At 58.8% G+C, this 20,920-nt stretch overlaps 3 protein-coding genes across 3 annotated transcripts; 1 reads left to right on the forward strand and 2 right to left on the reverse strand.

Annotated features, from left to right (window-relative positions):
• Positions 1 to 737: 737 nt before the first annotated feature.
• INTS15 (integrator complex subunit 15) lies at positions 738 to 4,622 on the reverse strand. Its single transcript, XM_077317106.1, has 6 exons — positions 4,312 to 4,622; positions 3,711 to 3,932; positions 3,277 to 3,442; positions 2,288 to 2,797; positions 2,037 to 2,076; positions 738 to 1,145 (listed from the first exon to the last, which is right to left on the reverse strand). The coding sequence occupies exons 1-6, from the start codon at positions 4,501 to 4,503 to the stop codon at positions 938 to 940; spliced, it is 1,338 nt and encodes a 445-aa protein (XP_077173221.1). The 5' UTR covers positions 4,504 to 4,622; the 3' UTR covers positions 738 to 937.
• Positions 4,623 to 6,029: 1,407 nt separating this feature from the next.
• LOC143827323 (deoxyribonuclease-1-like) lies at positions 6,030 to 11,233 on the reverse strand. The gene is made up of 10 exons (XM_077316794.1): positions 10,687 to 11,233; positions 10,111 to 10,192; positions 8,610 to 8,766; positions 8,192 to 8,280; positions 8,001 to 8,084; positions 7,590 to 7,705; positions 7,401 to 7,513; positions 7,063 to 7,220; positions 6,798 to 6,894; positions 6,030 to 6,316 (listed from the first exon to the last, which is right to left on the reverse strand). The coding sequence occupies exons 3-10, from the start codon at positions 8,754 to 8,756 to the stop codon at positions 6,263 to 6,265; spliced, it is 858 nt and encodes a 285-aa protein (XP_077172909.1). The 5' UTR covers positions 8,757 to 8,766; positions 10,111 to 10,192; positions 10,687 to 11,233; the 3' UTR covers positions 6,030 to 6,262.
• Positions 11,234 to 15,450: 4,217 nt separating this feature from the next.
• LOC143827296 (deoxyribonuclease-1-like 2) lies at positions 15,451 to 20,482 on the forward strand. The gene is made up of 8 exons (XM_077316754.1): positions 15,451 to 15,672; positions 16,490 to 16,640; positions 17,040 to 17,128; positions 17,360 to 17,443; positions 17,922 to 18,132; positions 18,452 to 18,606; positions 19,072 to 19,168; positions 19,420 to 20,482. Exons 2-8 carry the CDS (start codon positions 16,503 to 16,505, stop codon positions 19,471 to 19,473), a joined length of 828 nt encoding a protein of 275 aa, XP_077172869.1. The 5' UTR covers positions 15,451 to 15,672; positions 16,490 to 16,502; the 3' UTR covers positions 19,474 to 20,482.
• The last annotated feature ends 438 nt before the right edge of the window (positions 20,483 to 20,920 follow it).

The raw sequence follows: 20,920 nt of genomic DNA on the forward strand, positions 1-20,920 counted from the left end.
TTTAGGTTTCATTAATAGGGTTATATAGTTTTTATATTGTGTGTTTTTTTATGACTTGTAAACTGCTGCAAGCCGGCTTGCTGGGACAAGCGGTCTATAAATTCAACAATAGATAAATAAATAAATAAATAAATAATAAATAAATAAATCCAGCATGAGGATTAGACCCACTCGCATGCACAGGCAAATCACGCACCACTCGCACTTCCTGCCCCAGGTTGGGCCACCCCTGGCATTGGGGGCTGATGCTACAGAGGCTGGTCGCCAAAACAGCAGCAGCTTCTTGGGGGCAGCTGCAATTCTGGGAGACCTACAGGCCCCACCTGGAGGCTGGCAACACACACAACCAGCACACTTTGGCCCTCACTGGCAGCCGTTAGTTGCTATTTCGCTCATTCAAAGAGCACTGAAAGCACATCATTTGGCTTGTGTGAAAGACGGGGGCTGTTTTGTACCCTACCGGGAACTTCTTTGCTCCCCGACAGCCCCCCCCCTTGACTGCACCCGCCCAAGTGCTACTTTCAAATAAAAAAAACAACACTAAAAAAAGGACATTTTTTCCTGCCTGCATTCCCAGAGAAAAGCCAAGGTGTGATCTGGAAGCTTGTCTGCCTCCACCCAGGAATCATCCAGAATTCTACCTAAAGAGGGACTGAGCGTTGGATCCTTCACCCCAAGGCCCTGCTGCACAAAGCAGGTGCAAGTTAAGAAAAATCCACCTACGTTGACAAGGCTCCTTAGATATATACACCGCAGGGTTTATTATTAAAAAAGGTGTCCCATTTTCATATCCGGTGGGGCACCGGTTCCCTGTTGGCAAAGAAGAGTTCACTCCAGACATCTTGCAGGAGCAATGAACGTGAAGGAAAACAGTTTTGCGAGAATGTCTGGTTCTCCGTCCCAACGGAAGGCAAACGGTTTCACCGGAGGAGTTCTGCTAGCGGATGGGCCGGTAGGGAAAGGTCATGCCCGGGATGAAACTCTGCACAGGGTGGGCCGGAAGAGCCGGGTGGGCCGGGAGGGCGGCGTGCGCAGCGTGAGCCGGATACCCCAGAGGGGGCGTGTGGATGGGGGGGTAGAAGCCGGGGGGCAGAGCGGCGTGGGACGGCTGCTGGACTGGGCCCGAGATCACCAGCTGGAGCAGGCTGCAAGGAAGAGAGAGGAGAGGAGACGGAAGAGTTGGGAGGCGCACAGAGAGCCTGAGGAACAAGATGGTGGCGACACGACCTGCTTATGCAAGGACAGCCGGCCACTGGGTGGGCCAAGGGCCAACTTCAACCTTAAACAGGCCAAGTACCGAGGAGAATGCCACCGACTGTCACAAAGCAGCAGCCAGTAGGGAATGCTCCGCTGACAGCCTCGTCAGGACTGCGGTCCCCACAACATGCCTATCAGATGGCATTGATCTGATTGGCAGCACAGAGTCATGGTTCAAAAAGGGATAAGAGTTGGCTTTTCCCTGCCCGAAGGTGTCTCAAAGCACCTTACAATCGCCTTCCCTTCCTCTCCCCACAACAGACACCCTGTGAGGGAGGTGGGAATGAGAGAGCTCTGACAGAACTGTTTGTGGAAGAACAGCTCTAACAGGGCTGGGACTAGCCAAAGGTTGTCCAGCTGGCTGCATGTGGAGGAGCAGCAGGGAATCAAACCTGGATTTCCACTCTTAACCATGACCCCACATTGGCTCCCATGGCCTTCTGCCCCCTGTCTCTTCCCTTGCCCTGTGGGGCAGAGGGGCCTAGTGCCCGGGCACTCATATAGAGCACAGTTCAAAGTGTGTTCTTTTCAGGAATTTTTAGAAAGTGGGCGGGGTGTGGAGGGGCTTTCACAAAGCAAGCCTTCTGACTGGAGAGGACCGGAGAGGTGATTGGCTGTGCACATTTTCCAAAAGCTGCCACTGAAGTGCAGGACACTTCGCCGTGGGACGGAAGCTAAGCTACGGCAGCCGTTTAGTGGCTGGGCCCCCCACGCCGTGCCAGAATCCCAAAGAAGCCCGCGGAGCCCCCGATTGACACAGCCAGAGGCGGATTCCTTACTTGTTGTGGGGTAGCCTGGAACAGACGGTCCTGAGGTCCTCTGAAAGAGAGCAGGAAGACAGTGAGGCCCTGGCAAAGGAGAGCTGCCCCCGGGGGCTTCTCCCCAGAGGCCTCTGCAGGGCCCTGCATTCTCCTGCTTGAGGCAGAGGGAGACACGGGGTGGCCTCTGCAGCCCCTCCCCACTCTCGGATTCTTGCTTGTCCCCTTCCCCCTTGACCATGTCCCGGGGAGGGGGCCGTCCAGCGACTGACCTCTCGTGCAGAGCAGTGCTCCGGCCACCATGGCCACCTGCAGGGCTTGGGCCAGCCGGTCGAGGGAGAGCTCCACCTCCTGGGAGGCGTTCAGCGGGTTGAGTTCGTCCGAGAGGCGGCCGATGTCCTCCACGAGGGCCACTGCGTGGTCGAAGGGCACCAGGCCCAGGCGGCCGTAGAGGTTCTTCTCCGTCAGGTGCCCCTGCAGCAGCATGAGGACCTGCAGGACGCTCAGGTGCAGCTTGGAGAAGAGGGCCTGGCATTCGCCCGGGGCCGGGGCCGGCTTGCCCTCGGGGTGGCCGTTTGCCAGGGTGGGCTTCTTCCGCCGGTAGGCCAGTGGGGCCTTCACGCACCAGCAGATCAGGCCGCTGAGCGGGGTCAGCTCCAGGAAGCCGATGGGCAGGCTGGCCGCGATGGGCGTGTTCAAGAAGGTGATCAGGATCAGGCGGGGGTCTTCAAAGATCCACGAGACCACCATCTCCAGCAGGGCCGGTGGGGGAATGAGGTCGTCTGGGGAGGAGGGAGACAAGCCTCTGAAGCAGCCCCACAGCTGGCAAGGCCCCCCACCGGAGAGCTGCTTCCTCTTCTCTTGGGGAGACACAGCCTGGGCAACCCCCCCCCCTCGAAAGAGGAGCAACGAAGTGGCCAGCCAAGGAGGGGGCTCTCTTTCCATCCAGGCCTGACTCTGCCTTCTCTTCTTCCCTCCAGGGCCGCCCCCTCCCCAATCTCTACCCACTGGTCATCCCACGCTCTGCGCTTCCCTCATTGTGGTTTGGAGCCCAACCTTCCAGCCTGACATACTTCTCAGGGTCAATGATGTGAAAGTAAAAGGCAGAAGGGAAGACTGTGGCACGCCACTTTGGGTAGAAAAGCGGGGCAGACACGGGGGGAGCCGGGACATATGGTGGGGCTCGCTCTCCCCAAGGCAGAGGGCACTTTCCGCCTGAGTCGAGCACCGCCCCTCCTCGCCCGGCAGAAAGAGGGGGTACCTGAGGACATGTCGTACAGCACGGTGACCGAGGTGATGAACTGGCAGCAGAAGCGAGGGCTGGCACTGAAGATCTGCCTCAGCGTCTGGACGGAGCCGGGCACCAAACTGCAGTAGTCATCGACCAAGGCCTGGGCCAGCCTCACACAATAGACCGTCGGGGTGCGCTGGAAGAGAGCGGCCAGCGCTGGCAAAGACGGGCAGAGGGGGCAGGAGCTGGGCCAGGCCCCCCTGCTCAGCTCAACCAACACACAAGGAGAAGAGCTGGGTTTCTATTCCTCTCTTTTTGGTCCCCAAAGGAGTCTCAAAGCAGCTTACGATCCCCTTCCCCTCCCCACAACAGACACCCCGCAAGGGCCTGAGATCCCTGAGAGAACAGCTCGGAGAGAACTGCGACCCTTGCACACACACGGTTTCCCCTGGGCCCCGCCTGACCTGCAGCCAGGAGGCGGCGCATTCCAGGACCGGCACTCGGCCCACGGCCACGGCCACGGAGACCAGCTTGCCCAGCAGAGCCATGCGGCCGTCGTCGGCCTTGTTCCCTTGCGGGCTGAAGAGGCTGGAGAACATCATCTGGCGCACGGAGTCCTTGTTCTGCTCCTGGAAGTAGTTGCACATGATCTCCAGCAGCTGCAGCTCCTGGAGGGAGTTCAGCCTCTGCAAGCGGGAGGAAAAACAGCCCGTCGCTGTCGGCTCGTCCTCCATGGAACCAGGCCCCGAGCCCAGCCCGGCTCTAGCCCCTCTCCCGGGTGCCAGGCAGCACAGGGCCCCTCGCAGCACCCACTGGCCCAGCCGCAGACGGCCATGCCAGGGTCGAACGGGGCTTTCCTCTCTTCTGCCCACCGGGAAGCCCTTGCTGGGTCCTGGGGGTGGGCATGCGCACAGACACGTCAGACCAGATCGGCCTGGAAGCGGGGCATGCCCACGAGAGCTCCTGCCCGGCATGGCCCCTTGCACCAGAGCTCTGCTCCCCATGGGGGGGGGGCGCCACCTCCCCGCCCCCCCCCGCCGGCCCGGGGTCTGGGGGGGGGCGTGCCTTGGCGGGGGCGCCGCGCTCCTTGGGGGCCTGGAAGACGAACTCCTCGAGCAGCTCGACGGGCGCCTTGTCGACGAGGGGCAGGGGCAGGCTCTGCAGCTGGCTGCTGAAGAAGATGTCCAGGTGGTAGAGCACCTCCTTGGCCGCGCTGAGGGCGTCGCGCCGCAGCAGCGAGAGCCGGATGTCGCTCATCGTTCCCACGTGCGCCCAGACGCGTGTCGGGCGCCCCCTTCGCCCCAGCCGCGCCGCCCGCGCGCCCCGCTCCTGCCCACCCGGCCGCGGCGACGGCGGCCGCCGAGGGCCAAACACGCCCGCCTCGCCTCGCGCCTCGCCTCTGCGGCGCCCTCTGCCGGCCGGCGGGGACAAGGGCGGGGCGGGGCTTCACGCCGCGGCCCGACCAATGGCGGCCGCGCTACGGCGGGACCTTCCTTGCGTCCTCTGCTGACCCCCGGGAGGCACGCTTGGCCCTGCTGCTTCTGACTCAGTTCTCTCAGAGCTCTCTCCGCCCCACCAGCCTCGCATAGTGTCTGCTGTGGGGAGAAGGGAGGGAAAGGGGGCCGTAAGCCGCTTTGAGGCTCCTTCGGGGCGTGGAGAGCAGGGTCTAAACAACCTAATAAATACAAATAAATAAAAACCCACTCTTCTCTGTCTGCTTCTTCATCCTGGGGTTAAGCCTCCATGCGCACGCACGCCTTAGAGCAGGGAAGTCTAATTCTGGGGCTCGGCTTTGGCGTGCATGTGCACCTCGAAGGCCAGCAGAGTTGGGTTCTGGGGAGAACCTCCTGTGTGGGTCACAGTCTTCTTTGGGTTCCTCGCTCAGGTGGGTGCTGCGCTGGTCTGAAGCAGCAGGACAGAGTTTGGGTCCAGGGACCCCTTGAAGGCCAACGTGGGGCTTGGGAGCTACCATGGACAGCGGCAGGAGCAAAGCAGGTGAAAGTGACCAATGCGGTGAGGCTGAAAGGGACCATAAACCACCAGGCTGAGATCACAGTAAAGCTCATGCCTTGAATCAAGCTCCGTGGATCTTAAAGGCGCCACGTTGCTCACACCAAGGAAACCTCACACCTGAATGGGTCTCAACTCTCTGCCTTGGTGTGTAGGCCTGCGTTTGAAACTGCTGAAGAAGGCCCACGGGGCAGAAAGGCCTTTTTCACCGCCTGGTTCACTGCAGATTGGTTGGTGGACCGTCAGCTCTGAGATACTCGGGGGGTCAGGACTGCTGTGGCCTTATCTATAAATAATCAACTTTGAAATGCTAATTTCTACTATGGTTGGAGGGCCGCTTATTCCAGTGGCTTCCAGGCGAAAGGCTAAATTCAAGGCCTGTGTTTTTTAAATTGCCATTTTAAGTGCGTTGTGTAATAAATTCTGGTTTAATGTTTCTGTGTTTTTTAAGGTATCTAGTTCTATTACTTATTTATTTATAATAAGATTTATTGGCCACCGTTCTCAGCCAGGCCAGCTCGTGGCAGCTCACAATCAAAATTTTGGATTGGGATTCTCCTTCCGCCCCCTTTTTGGTGTGTCCTGTTTACTGGGGATCGTCTGGCCTTTGGCCTGGTAATCTGGCCTGGTAATCTGTCGTCTGGCCTGGTAATCTGTGCTTGTAAACATCCCAGTAGACCAAAAATGGGAGCAGCAGACTGGCAGGTGGGTGGCTGGATGTCAAAATTCCCAGGACTGAAGAAACTCCCCTTGCGAGGAAAAAGCACCCCAAGTCTGAGCAGAATGGAGGGATATTTATTCAGAGCAGGAAAATATCTGAAGAGTGTTGGCTGGCAAGAGACCGTGCCGATGGCATCGGAAACAAACTGGCTCGCTTCGCATGACACCTGCGGACCCCCCTGCCCCAGGTTCGAACCCAGTCTGCACCTCTTCTGCATCTGGCAGCCCCCTTCCGGTGGGCTACAGGGTCGTGGGGTCGCTGACTGTGTGGGGGAGGGGGGCAGTCCTAGAGGGACTTCAGGGTCACCTCCACAGGGAAATGGTCACTGACTGCTGAGGCCTGCAAAGGAGAGAAGGATGAAGGGTTGAGGAGGCAGAGCAAGAGACCGGCTGCTCTGGGATGCCGGCCTGCAGGGGGGGGGGACCTGGGGACACCCCCCCCGAGACTGCAGCTCATCTCCATACTCCCAAGATCGGCTTCCCTGCAGAAAACAGAGGCTTTGAAGGAAGGGGGGACTCTGCGGCTCCGGGCCCCACAGAGGCCCCTGTCCTTCCCAACTTCCATCTCCAGATCTCCAGGAATTTCCAAGCCCCCCAACGGCCCCTCCCCACTCATGGCCAGGGGGGACCTGCTGACGGAGCTGAGATGACCCTGTCTAAACTGGAACATGCCAGGGGCAATATTTCGTGCCCTCCAGGGAGGAAGAGTTCCCCGAAATTGACTGAAGCTGCTCTCTGCCCTCCAGCCCCGGGACAGCATTGCCCCCCCCCCCGGCCAGGCCTCGGCTGACCCCCAAGCAGCATCCCAGAGGGTTTCTCACTTCCTTGTAGCTCAGCCCAAAGGCCTTCTGGAAGTCGTACACACGTGCTGTCCCAGGCACGGCGGCTCCTCGCAGCTTTGGCCCTGCTGCCACGATCCTGCAAGGCACCGTGGAGGAAGAGAGGCGTGAAGGTCCCAAAGGGAAGCAGGGAGCCCTAGAGATGCGTGGGGAGCCACCGGAGAGGACCTGAGGGGCTGTTTCACACCCTTCCCTCCGTCATCCCCCTTCTCCAGCCTTCCTGCAGAGTTTTGGGGGCCTGGCTCACCTGTCGTAGGCGCAGTCCGTGGTCGTGGCCACAGTGGTGTCCGCGGTGTCAGGGGTCAGCCACTGGAAGGAGCTGTGGGTCCGCAGGCGGATGTGGGGCCAGTCCTCGGGGCGCACGTACGCACAGTCGGCGTTGAAGTCCCCCAGGAAGAGCACGTCCTGCCAAGATGCAGAGAGACCCTGAACCGCGGGAGCTTGGGTGGCACCTCAGGGCACACAGAGGGCCGTTCCCGGGCACACGCGGAGGGCGGGGGACAGGGGGCCGCAGTGAAGCAACAAGACATGGGAGGAGGGCAGAGAGCAGCCTTCTGACCCCTGGCCGGGCCTGGAGTGGCTTACGTGAGTCCCCCACTTGTCGATGACATCCAGGTAGACGTCGTAGAGGGCATCGATCTCTGCCACGGCATCGCTGGGCGGCGTGTGGAGGGGCACCAGCACCAGCTCCTTCACCTCTGGGGCAAAGAGAGGAGGCTCAGCTATCCGGCCAAGGACCCCCGGAGCCGCCGTGGGGTGGGGGGCCGTGCTTACCAGTGTGCGGGGCCACAAACTTCACCACAAAAGGCTCCCTGCTGAAGGTGTCATTGCCGCAGGGCTCACAGCCGTCGTCGTACAAATAGCTGTCGGCCACCGAGACCTGGTCCTCCCTGCCCAGAGAGAGGCAGCAGAGGCAGCTGGTTGCCCCTCCGGGGCCTTTTGGGACAGAGCCAGAAGACAGGCAGGAGGGGGCTGTTGTCCACAGGAAGGTAGGCAGGCTCGGGAGGGGCCGGGGGAGCTGTCTCCTCCGGACAGGGAAGGTGTGTGGGACGCACAAATGCCCACATTGAGCTTTACGTGCAAAAGGATTGGCTGTGCTCGTGGGGGGCAGGGAAGGAGTCCCCGCCCACCCCTGCCCACCGAGGGTCCTGCAGCCCCAGGGCCGCCCTCTGCCCCCCTGCCCACCTGTAAAGGAAGAGGTACTGCTCCTTGTAGGTGCTGCGCCCCAAGGGCTGGCTGGCCACGTAGCCGTACCTCTCGGCCGACGCCCTGGGGAGGAAGGAAGGAGCCGTCAATGGAGAGGAAGTCCGGGGCACGACTCTGATTCTTCAGAAAGAGAGGGACCCGGGAGATCTCCCTCCGCGGCCACCACCCACCGGTTGAGGAGGCCCACCAGCTTCTTGACCGCACTCAGGTCTGCGTCTCGGACTTCCTGGATCAGGACAAGGTCGTAGTTGGACACTATCTGGAGGGACACAAATTGTTTGAGTCTTTCAGGTGTCTTTCTCGGGCGCTAAGAGGTGTCCCACGAGAATCTGGGAGTTCTCTTCCTGGGGGACTTCAGAAACCAGGGGTCCTTGGCCGGGAGGGACAGAGGGACAGAGGTCCCTTAGATCTGGAGCTGGTCAAAATGTCTGTTTCATTTTTTTTATTTCCACGGGACTGGGCCGCTCTGTGGGGTCTTGTAGGGTCATCTCAAGAAGAAAGGCCGGTCACCAATTTGCATCACTGTCCCTTTGGCACCCCCTGCCCAGAAGCCCCTCCGAGCCTCTCCCCCCGGTCCAGTTCACTCACGCGGACAATGATCTCGCTGACGGCCTCGTCTGACATTTTCTTGTCCCCAAAGGCCTTGATGTTGAATGCGCTGATGCGCAACGCGAGGGCAGGACCCAGCAGGAGATGAGCCGCGAAGAGCACGGCCAAGAGTTGCGCGGACTTCATGGCCCCGATCCTGCCGGAGGAGACCGAATCAGCCGGGCCATCGGAGCTCCCCTCCGCCCATCCCTCCGGCAGCGGAAAAGAGGTGACCTGGCTCGGAAATCAGGTTTTTCCACTGGCCGGCCTTCCGTGGAATTGCGGAAGGAGCTTTGCTACTGGGCTGCCTTTCTCCCCGAGGCTCAAGACGGACGACACCATCGCGAAACGGCAGGACAAAGGCCGAGAGGAAAGAGGGCATGGGACGGGGTGGGCTGGCCTCGGTGGACCTCGGATGCTGAGCAAGCTCCGCGCATGGAAGGAAGACCACCAAGGAAAGCTCTGCAGAGGCAAGCCATGGCCAGCCCCCCTGCTTCTCCCTCGGCCAGGAAGGGCCTGGCTGGGACGGCCAGAAGGCAGTGGGGGCTCAAGGCCCCTTCGTACCCCCACGTCCTCCCGACCAGCCTGTGCCTGCCAGAGAAACTGCATGACACCATGAGAGAATTGTGACATAAAGACCTCAGCCCAGCACCAGGAACAGAGGGGGAGGAAAGCAAACTTCCCCTCCCTTCCCCTTCCGTTCCACCCGGTGCCTTCTGTGGTGTGGGGATGAGCCTGGGGACCTGGGCAGGTGGCTACTTGTGGGGAGGGGGCCGGCTGGGCGACAGAGGATGCCTGCGGAGGGCTAGTCGCGGGTCTTGCCCCTTCTCAGGGTTGGACTTTCCAAAGCTGCTGTACGTCAAGCGAGGCCGTCCTGGAAGCCTGTGGGTGCAACACCGTGACGGACATTGTCGGGAACAGACCGTCCCTGGAGCAGCTGCGTCTGGAACCTTAATGGGTCACCGATTGCAAAATAGGACCTTGTTCTGCCCAGCGCTCGAGAGCTCCTTGGCTGTGCCCTCCGGCCCTGCCTGGAATCTCCGAGCAGCCTGGGTGGGCAGGCCCACGTGCAGCGCCTTACAGCAGTCTAGCCGTGAGAACGTCGTGGCCAAGAGAGGGAGGGAGGGAGGGAGGGCAGAGCTTTGGGCAAGGCGTCACCCCGAATAACACTGCATGAATCTGCCCTGTTGCAAACCGAGAACATTGGCCAGCACTTCACGTCTCCCTCCAGAGGCACACCGGTTTGAGAATTGGGCAGAGCGAGGCAGCCCGATCTCTCTGTGAGCCACTGAGCTAAGAAGGAGCCGGACTCCACCGAGCAGAAGCAGGCAGATGGAGGGGGAGAGCCCTTCCGCCTCTCCCATGAGAGTCCTCTGCCCAGAACCCCAGGGGTGCCCTGACCTCTGACCTCCTTCCCCTCTGAGTTCAGGGCAGCCCGGTCTCTGGATGCCCTCCCCCCTGCCCTCCAAGTGGAAAGCCCTCCTGCACCCACCAGCCTTACCTGGGGCAGGTGAGGAGCCGGCAGCCGAGGGTTCCTTCCGCAGGGCTCTTCTGGCAGGGCTTCCTCTCGAAAGGTCACCTTTCTGGGATGAAAGACACGATTGTGTCTGGGGGATGCCCCGGGGGTGAAGGCAGGGGAAAGATGCGGTAGTCTTCCCTGCCGTCTTTCTGGGTCACTCACTCACTCACTCACACCTCCGTTCCTGCTGCCAGGGCCGTTCCTGGGCACCGTGCCCACTCAGGTTAACCAGAACCCTTCCCCATACCCCCCCCACAGCAGCCGGGGGCAATCCCTGCTAAGGATTTGGCCGGGCTGCCACGGAAGGGGGGGCTCTCTGGTCTTGTGCCCCATGGAGGGAGGCCCCTGTCCTCCCCAGCCCCCGTCCCCGAATCTCCAGGAGTGCCCCCTCCTGGATCTGGCCACCCAGCCCCCTCATCCCCCGCCAGTGGCCGGGAGGGACCTGCCAGCACTAACTTCTTTGGAGAGGACATGTTACCTGCCTGTCCCTGGCCCCGTGGAGCAGACCCACCTGCCCCCGTTCCCTTAAAAGGCCGCCCAGCCCTGGCCTGGCCTGACCTTGCTGGGCATTTCGGTGTTTGGACAGGTGAGCGCCTTCCCTCCGACGGATTCCCAGGAATCCTTTTCCAGAGAGCTTTTTCATATAATGTCCTTCCTTGCAGGGAGATAAGAGTGGCCCTGAGGTTCCCAGTCAGGTGTTTCTAGCAATTGGTCAGACCCAGCGAGAGAAGCCGAGTAGGCTGCAGATTTCATCTAGGTTGATTCGTGTTTTTAGAAATATGTCAGCTGGAACGAGGCCTTTCTTCTTCTAGTGGTGTTTGTGTTCGCTATTCCTCTTGGCTCGTCCAACAACTCAAAATCCAGAGCAAGGCAGCCGCAGTTACTGTACAACAGACAGGCAATGGACACAGGAGCCTGGCCAAAGAACGTTTCGATTCAGGTGGGTGCCGGGTCAGTCTGCAGCAGCAGAACAAAGTCCGTATCCAGGGACACCTGGAAGACCATCCAAGCTGCATTCGAGGCATGTGCGGCACACGACAGCTTATGCCCTCAAGAAGCCCTGGCTGGCCTTCGAGCTGCCCCTGGACTCAGATTTCGTTCAGAGAACATTTAATTTGCTTTTTCCACCACTGATGTCCACAAAACGATCTTGGACATTTGTGAAGCATGTGGAAATGTCCAGGGCTGCCCATCAGCTGCAGCTACTTCCTGCAGGGCACTTTTCAGAGCTGGGAGATTTGCAGAGCCGAGACACTCAAAGTAATTCCTTTATGAGGATGATGAAGAAGGTCTCTTACAAACTCCAGAGGTTGGACACACAAAGGCCGCTGTTTGAGCTTTTGGCCACTAGAGGGCACTCCCTCCACGCAGTTGAGAAACACTGAGAAACAGGCCGGTTTTGAGATGCGATGGACACATTTCTTGTCTTTTTCTTAATTTTATTTTGCTTGCAGCGACACACGAAGCGATCCTTCATTCATCAGCTGTGGTCTGGACAAAGAAAAACACAATTTTTTCACACAATATTTTACTGGCAACAAGGAATGATTGTGGTACAATAAATGTATTCTGAATATAATCTTACCATATTTAAAACACTTGCGGCAATTAAGATTTCGTATGAAAAAATAAGTACTAAGAAGTGTGTCCAGATTTCTACAAAACAAAAATAACAATTTATATGAACTCTTCCCCATGCAATATGACTAAAAACATCAGGCTAAGAAAATGTTTTAACACTTACCGTTAGTGAATTAAAGATACTCAGATATAACTTTAAAGATAAAGATATGAACTTTTAAAGATACTCAGATTCTAAGACTATGATGTTCTCTTACCTTTAAAAAGAGGCAGCCTTCAGGAAGGCCATTCCCAATCCGTGGAGACAAGTTCGGAAGTGCCAACCATTCAAGACTATTGACAGTCCCGGTTTGCTGGTGCTGGACCACCTCTCACTGCGGTACCTTTGGCACGGGAGGCCACAAACCATGAGGCATGTTCTGCTGACCCCAAAGCAGGCAGGTTTGCGATGGACAAGGCAGTGGCTTGGGTCACCCCAAGGACCACCTTGAGGGTCCTGATGATGCCCTGTGATGCTTGGTAAGGCACAGCCCATCTCATCGAACTGAGAAGCCGGAGGCAGAATGGCCTGTGAGCAAAGGTTTAAGAGAGCCCGTAAGAACAGAAGAGAAGCCATGTTGGATCGGACCAGGGGCCCCTCCAGCCCAACCCTCGTGCGTCACACAGGGGCCAAAACCCAGGGGTCATCCAGAGGTCCACCAGCAGGGCCAGGAGCCCCCAAGCACCAAGATAACCAAGTCTGACTGCCCCACAGAGAGCGAGGACAGGTGTGAGGGACACAGGGGGAGAAAGGCTCTCTCTTTTGCCCCAAAGGAACCAACAAGGGACCACCAAAGGCCGCTGTTTGAGCTTTTGGCCACTAGAGGGCACTCCCTCCACGCAGTTGAGAAACACTGAAAAACAAGCCGGTTTTGAGATGCGATGGACAAATTTCTTGTCTTTTTCTTAATTTTATTTTGCTTGCAGAGACACACGAAGCGATCCTTCATTCATCAGCTGTGGTCTGGAGAAAGAAAAAACACACAATTTTTTTACACAATATTTTACTGGCAACAAGGCTTATAAGGAATGAATGTGGTACAATAAATGTATTCTGAATATAATCTTACCATATTTAAAGCACTTGCCGCAATTAAGAAGACTTAGTATGAACAAATAAGTACTAAAAAGTGTGTCCAGCTTTCTACAAAACAAAAATAACAATTTATACGAACTCTTCTCCATGCAATGACTAAAAAAATCAGGCTAAGAAATTTTTTTAACACTTACCATTAATGAACTTTTAAAGTTACTCAGATATAACTTTAAAGATAGAGATATGAACTTTTAAAGATAGATTCCAAGAATATTATGTTCTCTTACCTAAAAAAAGAGGCAACCTTCAGGAAGGCCATTCCCAATCCGTGGAGACAAGTTCGGAAGTGCCAACCATTCAGGACTATTGACAGTCCCGGTTTGCTGGTGCTGGACCACCTCTCACTGTGGTACCTTCGGCACGGGAGGCCACAAACCATGAGGCATGTTCTGCTGACCCCAAAGCAGGCAGGTTTGCGATGGACAAGGCAGTGGCTTGGGTCACCCCAAGGACCACCTTGAGGGTCCTGATGATGCCCTGTGATGCTTGGTAAGGCACAGCCCATCTCATCGAACTGAGAAGCCGGAGGCAGAATGGCCTGTGAGCGAAAGTTTAAGAGAGCCCGTAAGAACAGAAGAGAAGCCATGTTGGATCGGACCAGGGGCCCCTCCAGCCCAACCCTCGTGCGTCACACAGGGGCCAAAACCCAGGGGTCATCTGGAGGTCCAGCAGCAGGGCCAGGAGCCCCCAAGCACCTAGATAACCGAGCCTGACTGCCCCACAGAGAGCGAAGACAGGTGTGAGGGACACAGGGAGAGAAAGGCCCTCTCTTTTGCCCCAAAGGAACCAATGGGGGGGGGGAGTTGTCCTCTTCCTGGGGCTTGCAAAGCTCTTTCCTGTTGTTGCTGTTGGATAATCAAAAACTTACCGGTAGCACTTGCAAAATCGGTGGCAACCACAACACAAGCTGCATCTTTTCCTGTTTGGCAACCCAAAAGTGACAGAAAACAGTTTCCTTTTTGGAAAACATCTTATGTCAAGCCCCAGGGGGGGAAAGATGGACAGACTCCCCTTTTGTCCAGCAGTTCCCCCCTTCTCTGTGGGAAATGACCAGTCCTCAGTGGCATCTCCCCAGGTGTGGGTCTGTCCTGAGCTACTGGTTTTGTCTGCACCCACTTCTTTTACTTGGGTTGGGGGCCACATGAGTGGCACCCAAAGTGAACCATGCCAGTGCGGGATGGGGGCTTAGCCTCCCTTGCAAGGTCGTTGTGTTGGGCTTACTGACTCCCGCTTCCCCTCCCCACATCCCACATCCATCTTGGCTCAGCTGGCTGCATCCTGGCCAAGAGGCAGACCCCGAAACGCCCCCCAGAAGTCCGGCCTCCCTCCCAGCATCAGCCCGAGAGAAGAGAGAGGCCAGGGGAGTCGGGAACTGAAGGCTCTGGCATCTCCAGCAAGCCCCAGGGGCGTTTTTCAGGTTTCCCCTGGATTCCTCCCAGCCTGGATTCCTGTCTCCCTCGCTCATAGTAAACGAGTTCGGCTTGCTCGTTAGATTTCTCCCTGCCGGGAACCCGAGAGCGTTTGACAGCAACCCCCGTATTGTGGGAGTCTCTCTTTGCAGGCTCTGCGTGTCCCTCGCCATTAGAGCCTGGTGGCAGACGGGTTTCTCTGGGATCTCGATATCTGACACACTCAGGACGTGGGGCAGGACTTCTTGTCCCCCGTGAACGCTCTGCTAGTGCTCGTGAGCCTTTCCTGTAGAGGCCAGAAGAGCATCTCCTTCTGAGCCACGTTAGCGTCTGGTTTGAGCCTTTGTCTGCCACCGCAGACCTCTGCCCTCTGCACTCCCCCTCCGTCCTGCGGGAGAAGTGCCCGGTTCGAGTCCAGGCCCACCGCAGCAGTGGGGTGCAGTGGGGAGCCCAAGATTGCCACATCTGACTGAATCTAGTTATTCTGCAGCAGGCCAACTGACTGATGGAGCCTCCAGGACCCTGGGACCCCCTCCCTCCCTCCCTCCCCCGAGACGAGCCTTGCCCCCCACCCTGGGCACCCCGCTGGGCTGAGCCAGGTCCCACGGTCACGCCTGTGCCCCCAGGTCCTTTGGGTGCGAATCCAGCAGGGCTAATCGAGGCCCTGGTCTTAGGAGACACCAGCCAGAGAAGCTCCCCCTCAGCTGGTCTGCAGGATCCTGAAGTGGGATTTTCCCACACTGACTTCACAGGGCGACGGCTGCTATAGCTGCATCGTTCTTCCACCTGCCGGGGAACTGGGTGTTTATTGTTATTCTTAAAAACCCGGTAGCCATTCTTCACGGGGACTCTTGATCCTGGTTCTTTATCCCCTCCCCTTTTGGGGTCTAGTTGATTCTGAGAAGGGCAACCTGCAGAGGCCCAACCCCAGACCAGTCGCTTCCTAATGTACCAGCAAGGTTGCCATTTCTTTTTTCCGGCAGGCCAACATCCAACAGGCGATGCTTCCAGCATCTATCCATGTCAGGAGAACTTCCCCTGCTGGATTCCTGCCTGTGCCTCTGCCAACGATGCCTGCGAGCGCTCCCGCCCCCCCCCCCCCCGTGCCTGCCGCTTTGCAAAGGAGTGGCCTCCCCCCTTGCACAACCGGTCGGCTTCCCCCGAGGTGGATCGCACGACGCTTGACTGAAGACGTGGGCTCTGAAAGCGCTCATTAACAGGTCCCCACCCACCCCAGGAACAGGGCAGGTGCCGGGTGACGCACTGGGGGGTGGCGGGGTGGGTGGGGCAGCCGGGCCTTCCCCCAACACTGGGCCAGAGCCCGGCAGCAGAAGGGACCCGTCTGCAGGGTGTCAGTGCTCAGAGACTCTTGGGGGACCCTTGGAGCCCCTCTGTGACCACCAGGCCAAGGAGAAGCAGGTAGGAGCGATTCTCTAGCTTTATTGGGGTGGGGGTCCTGTGCTGCTTCTGCCTCCAGCTGTGTGTGGGGCGGGGAAAGGGTGGGGAGCCACAGGCACCATCTCCAGCATGTGGGGCTCATGAGGACTATAATTTGGGGGTTGGAGGAGCCCGGCTTCCTTCGGCAAGGACCCCTTTGCGTTAGGACGAGGGAGGCTCCAGCTACCCTAGGTCAAGGGGCCTGGCGGACAGCTCTGGGCTCCACTTGGTCCAAACGCTGCTAAGAAGTTCTTGAGAGCGGTGGGTGGAGGGTCAGCTCTGCATCTACGAGGTCCCCGGTTCAGTCCCCAGTTGAAAGGGCCAGACAGGAGGAGAAGGGGGTGAGGACGATCTGGGGGGGTCTGACCCAGAAGAAGGCAAATGTCCAGGAGAGGGGCTGTGGAACCGTAGGAGAACCTCTGTCCCCGTTCAACTGCCTTGAGAGTCGCCAAAGATGGCAGAGACATTAGCCCTGAGAACCGGTGATAGGAAAGGAGGTGGGGTGGGGGAAGGGGTTACCCTCCATTCCCAGCTGCCCCCTCCTCTCCTCCTGGCTGGATGCTGCCCGGCCTCTGCCCAGTGGCCAGGAGGGGTGAAAATGGGCATTCATGTCTTGCTTTGCTCCCCACCCTTCAGGGAAGAAGCCAAGCAGCTGAGAGCCCCTCTCTTCCTCCCCTGCCACAAAATTCGTGGGTCTGGGCGCTGGACTCCAGCTCTTTTGGAGAGCCCCCCTTCCCACCCCTGGCCCTCCCCACAACTACCTTCTTCTCCCCTTCCCCCAATTTCCCTCCCCCCCCAGCGGGTCCGGGGCCATGAACTGGAGGGCCCTACTCCCCTGCCTGGCCGTCCTGCTGCACTCGGCCACCCCCTTGCGGATCTGTGCCTTCAACATACAGACTTTTGGGGACAACAAAGTGGACAATGAGGCCGTCGCCAAGGTGATTGTGAAGGTGAGCAGCAAAATGAGGAGGCAGACGGAAGTCTCTGCGGCACCCAGGGGTGCGGGTGGGGAATGGCACGAGGCATGAACGGGGCCACGGAGACCCCAGCCCAATCCCCACTTCTCTGGGCCACCACGAGCCCAATATTCCCTCTCTGCCGAACCCACATTGCAGGGCTGTTGTGACATTGGGGAGGGGAGAAATGGGTTGATGCTGTGAGGGAGAGATGTTGAAACATGCATAAAAACGGCACACAGCCTAATACAGTGGCCAGTCAGGAGCCCTTCTAGTCCGTGGGAGGGGCCCCCCAACGGTGGCTCTCCAGATGTCCATGGACTACAATGCCCATGAGCCCCTGCTGGGCCACCCCTGGAGTAGTCCCTGAACAAGGCGTTGTGCTCATTCCAGATCGTGTCCCGCTACGACATTGCCCTGGTGCAGGAGGTGCGCGACTCAGATCTCAGCGCTGTCAACACCTTGATGGAGAAGCTCAACAGGTGCGCCAAAGGGCATGGCGGGAGGGGCAGGCAGAAGCTCCACTGGTGCACCACAGAAAACTCAACAGGTGCTCCAAGCGAAGTGAGAACAGCTCAAGCCACGGACATGTGGGATTAGGGCTCATCCTGGTGTTTGGGGCAGCTTAATGTGTCTGTGTGTGGGGAGGGTGGGGGGGGGGAGATGCTTAGTTGCAGCCCCCCCACCGACCTCCTTCCCCTCTGGGCCTGCAGGGCCTCCAAGCACAGCTACAGCTTCATCAACAGCGAGCCGCTGGGCCGCGAGACCTACAAGGAGATGTACCTCTTCATCTACAGGTAGGGAACCCACCGCCCCCCCCCCACGGGAGCAGAGTCATTTGGCCGCTGCAAAGCACAGAAGTCATCTCCCTCTCCCACCCCATAACTCAGTAAGGCTGCATGCCCACCAGGAACGCCCAGGGGCCCGTGCCGTGGGTCCTACGGGGAGAGCAGAAAGCAGCCGCTGGGATACTGCGAGGGGAGGGGGGGCGGGGCTCAGGGGCAGAGCCTCTGCTGGGCAGGCAGAAGGCCCCCAGTTGTTCAGTCCCGGGCTGCAGCATCTCCACTGGAAAGGACCAGGCAGGAGAGGAGGGGAGGGGAGGGGAAAGCCCTTGCCCTTGAGACCTTGGAGGGCGCCTGGCGGTCGGAGAAGGCAAGACTGTGGCCTTGACCGACTGAGGGCGATTCCGGAGAAGGCAGCTTCCATCCACGCGACCTGTAGCTTTCGACCTTGCCCCCCCCCCACCCGGATCCAGCTTCTCCGCTTCCTCCCCAGGACCGAGAGCGCCTCTCCCGAGGACCACCACCAGTACCCCAATCCCAACAGCGCCTTCAGCCGCGCTCCCTTTATTGTCAAGTTCTCGGTTCCCGAGGGAAGGGAGCCGCTGATCCTGGTGCCGCTGCACACCCCTCCGAGCGAGGCCGTGGCCGAAATAGACGCCCTCTACGACGTTTACCTGGAGATCATCGACAAGTGGGGGACGGATGTAAGTGGGGAAGCAGCCCCCACCGGGCCTGCTCCGCAGGGCACTCCTGGGCTGCGAAAAGAGGGCCTTCAGGAGAGGTCCTGGGGAGGCCTGGAGACGGTCCCCAGGGTCCCAGGTGGAGGTCCTTTCACCTGGAGATGCTGCAGCCGGGGATCGAACCAGGGACCTCCTGCCTGCCAGGCAGAGGCTCTGCCCCTGAGCCACAGGCTCTGCCTCTGTGAGCCCCGCCCTGGGGTAGAGGAATCCCACCCCCTGCCCCACACGGGGCTTTCCTGGTGGAGCCCTGCCCCCTCCCACGGCCGCCTCCCCCCCTTGGCAGAACATGATGTTCCTCGGGGACTTCAACGCCGACTGCAGCTACGTGGGGAAGAAGGACTGGGCCTCGATCCGCCTGCGCACCAGCGACGTCTTCAAGTGGCTCATCTCCGACTCCGCCGACACCACCGTGGGCCAGTCGGACTGCGCCTACGACCGGTAGGGATGCCAACCTCCAGGCGTTGGCTGGAGACCTCCCAGAGTTACCAGAAGTCCCGAGACGGCAGAGATCAGTTCCCCTGGAGAAAACGGCTGCTTTGGAGGCGGGGGGGGGGGGGACTCTGGGGTATGATGCCACGCTGAAGCCCCTCCCCTCCCCAAACCTCCCCTTCCCCAGTCTTTACCGCCCCCAAATCTCCTGGAGTTGTCAACCCAAATAACAGGGGAAGGGCACCCGCCCAGCCACTCCAGGGTGACAGGACTTTGGGCTCCAGGCTCCTCCCCTCTGTTGCAGACAGACAGACAGACCGACAGGCCGAGGGTCCCAACAAGCCCTCTGGGGCATCCGCTGGAGGGTCTCTGCCCCTGGCTCCTTGTGGACCTCTCTGGCCGGTGAGCGAGGGCCCTGGCCCCGGGCCCCACATTGGGAAAGAAATGCTCCACCAGTACCCTCTTCCCTCCCAGGATCGTTGTGAGCGGCTCGAAGCTGAGGAAGTGGATCGACCCCGGGTCTGCCAAGGTGTTCGACTTCCAGGCGGCCCTCAAGCTGAGCCCGGAAGAGGCAAGTCTCTCCCCTCCAAGGGGGAGCCGTCTTAATCCCCCTGCCAGCTGCTCGTAGAAACAGCCTCTGTGCTTCCTCCATCTCTGACCTTCCCTGGTCAGTGGCTAGAAGCAAGAGAGCAGATCCTGGAATTCAAGAGCGGCCGAGGGAGGGAGGGACGGGGGCAGAGTTGGCTTCCATGCCCCGCTTTCCTCTCCCTCACAGGCTGCCCTGCTGGGCTCAGAGCTTCTTGTGTTTGACATCCCTTGCAGGCTCGCGCTGTGAGCGACCATTTCCCCGTGGAGGTGACGCTGGGCTCTCAGTGACCGTCCGTGCCGAAGAGTCGCACCCGCTGGGCTTCTCCTGTGGCCAGGGACTTCACTCCGCTGCTTCGTGGCCGCCCTGCTCTTCCAGCCCCCCAAGCTCTAGCTGGGGCGACCCCGACCTCTCCAGCAGCAAGCCCAAGACTCGTGGGTCAAGCTGGCCGGCTGCCTTCCCCTCCCTGCTAGGAAACTCTGAAGGCTCATCTCACCGCAATTCGCAGGATGCATTTCGCAAAGCAGGAACCTGTTTCGTCGCTCAGAGTGAAGTCATGTGTCGAATGCATGAAACGACCTTCTACTGAATCCGAAACTCGGTCCTCAAGGTCAGCATTGCCTGCTCAGGCTGGCAGCTGCTCTCCAGGGTCTTTCCCACCCCCTCCTGCCCGGGCCTTTCAGCTGAGGACTGGGGCGGGGACTGAACCTGGGAACTTCTGCAGGCCAAGCAGAGGCTCTTCCACTGTCCACACGAATAGCTCAGGCTGGCCGAAAAATAATTTCGCACACTTGTTGACTTTCAACCCTCAGCTCATCCTTCGTCTCCGGGCAGCCTCTCTCTTTCCCCTTCCTTCGTCTTGCAAGGATCGATTCCCTCCTCGCAGGAGATATTAAGAGGCACTCTTGAGGTTTGCGGGCACCGACCCGCTCAGGGAGTCTGGAGTCTGGCCTGGAAGATCCTCAAATGCTTTGAGGGGTTTTGTGATTACGAAAGCCAAGCAAGACGGGCGGGTTTTGCAAGGAAGGGGAACTGCAGCAAGCCTTCCCGGGCTGGTGTCGGCTCTCTTGACACGGTTTTTAAAGCTACCTCGCTGAAGTCCTCCACCTGCTGGGGTTTGGGAAAAACAGTATTCGCCAGACTCCACCATGAAGTCTTTGGCATCCTGTGTGACTTACTTCCGAGTAAACATGTCTAAGATCGGGCTTCTGCACAAAACACCACGGTTCCTTCAGCCGACTGTAACCCAACTTCTGTGCTCCTAATAAAATCCTTTGTGCGTTCACAGAAAAGCGTGACCCTCCCAGAATGCTTGAAATGGCTGGTCTGAGTTCGGCACCCCACCCAGGAGAATAGATCCCCCCCCCTCCCCAATCTCATCCACCCTCCTCCTCCTTTCCCTGGAATATCCGGCCCCATCTCAGTTCCAGTCGGCTGCTTCAAATCTCAGGACCGAAATGACTGTGCTCCACCTGCAGGGTCACGGAACAACACAAATGGGGCAGAAAGGTAAAGAGGGAGGGGAAAAGTGGGCCTCCTTCTGACTTCCCTGCCGGCCTTTTCAGCCAGGAACCCCCCGTTTTGTGAGAGCAGTTCTCTCGGAGCTCTCTCACCCCCCCCCCCACCTCACAGGGTGCCTGTTATGGGGAGACCAAGGGACTTGTAAACAGCTTTGGGATTCCTTTGGTGGTGAAATCGGGGAATTAAAAACACCAGCTCTTCTTCTTCTTCAGCGGC

Source organism: Paroedura picta, chromosome 17 (assembly GCF_049243985.1).
Source record: "Paroedura picta isolate Pp20150507F chromosome 17, Ppicta_v3.0, whole genome shotgun sequence".
NCBI classification, from domain to species: domain Eukaryota; kingdom Metazoa; phylum Chordata; class Lepidosauria; order Squamata; family Gekkonidae; genus Paroedura; species Paroedura picta.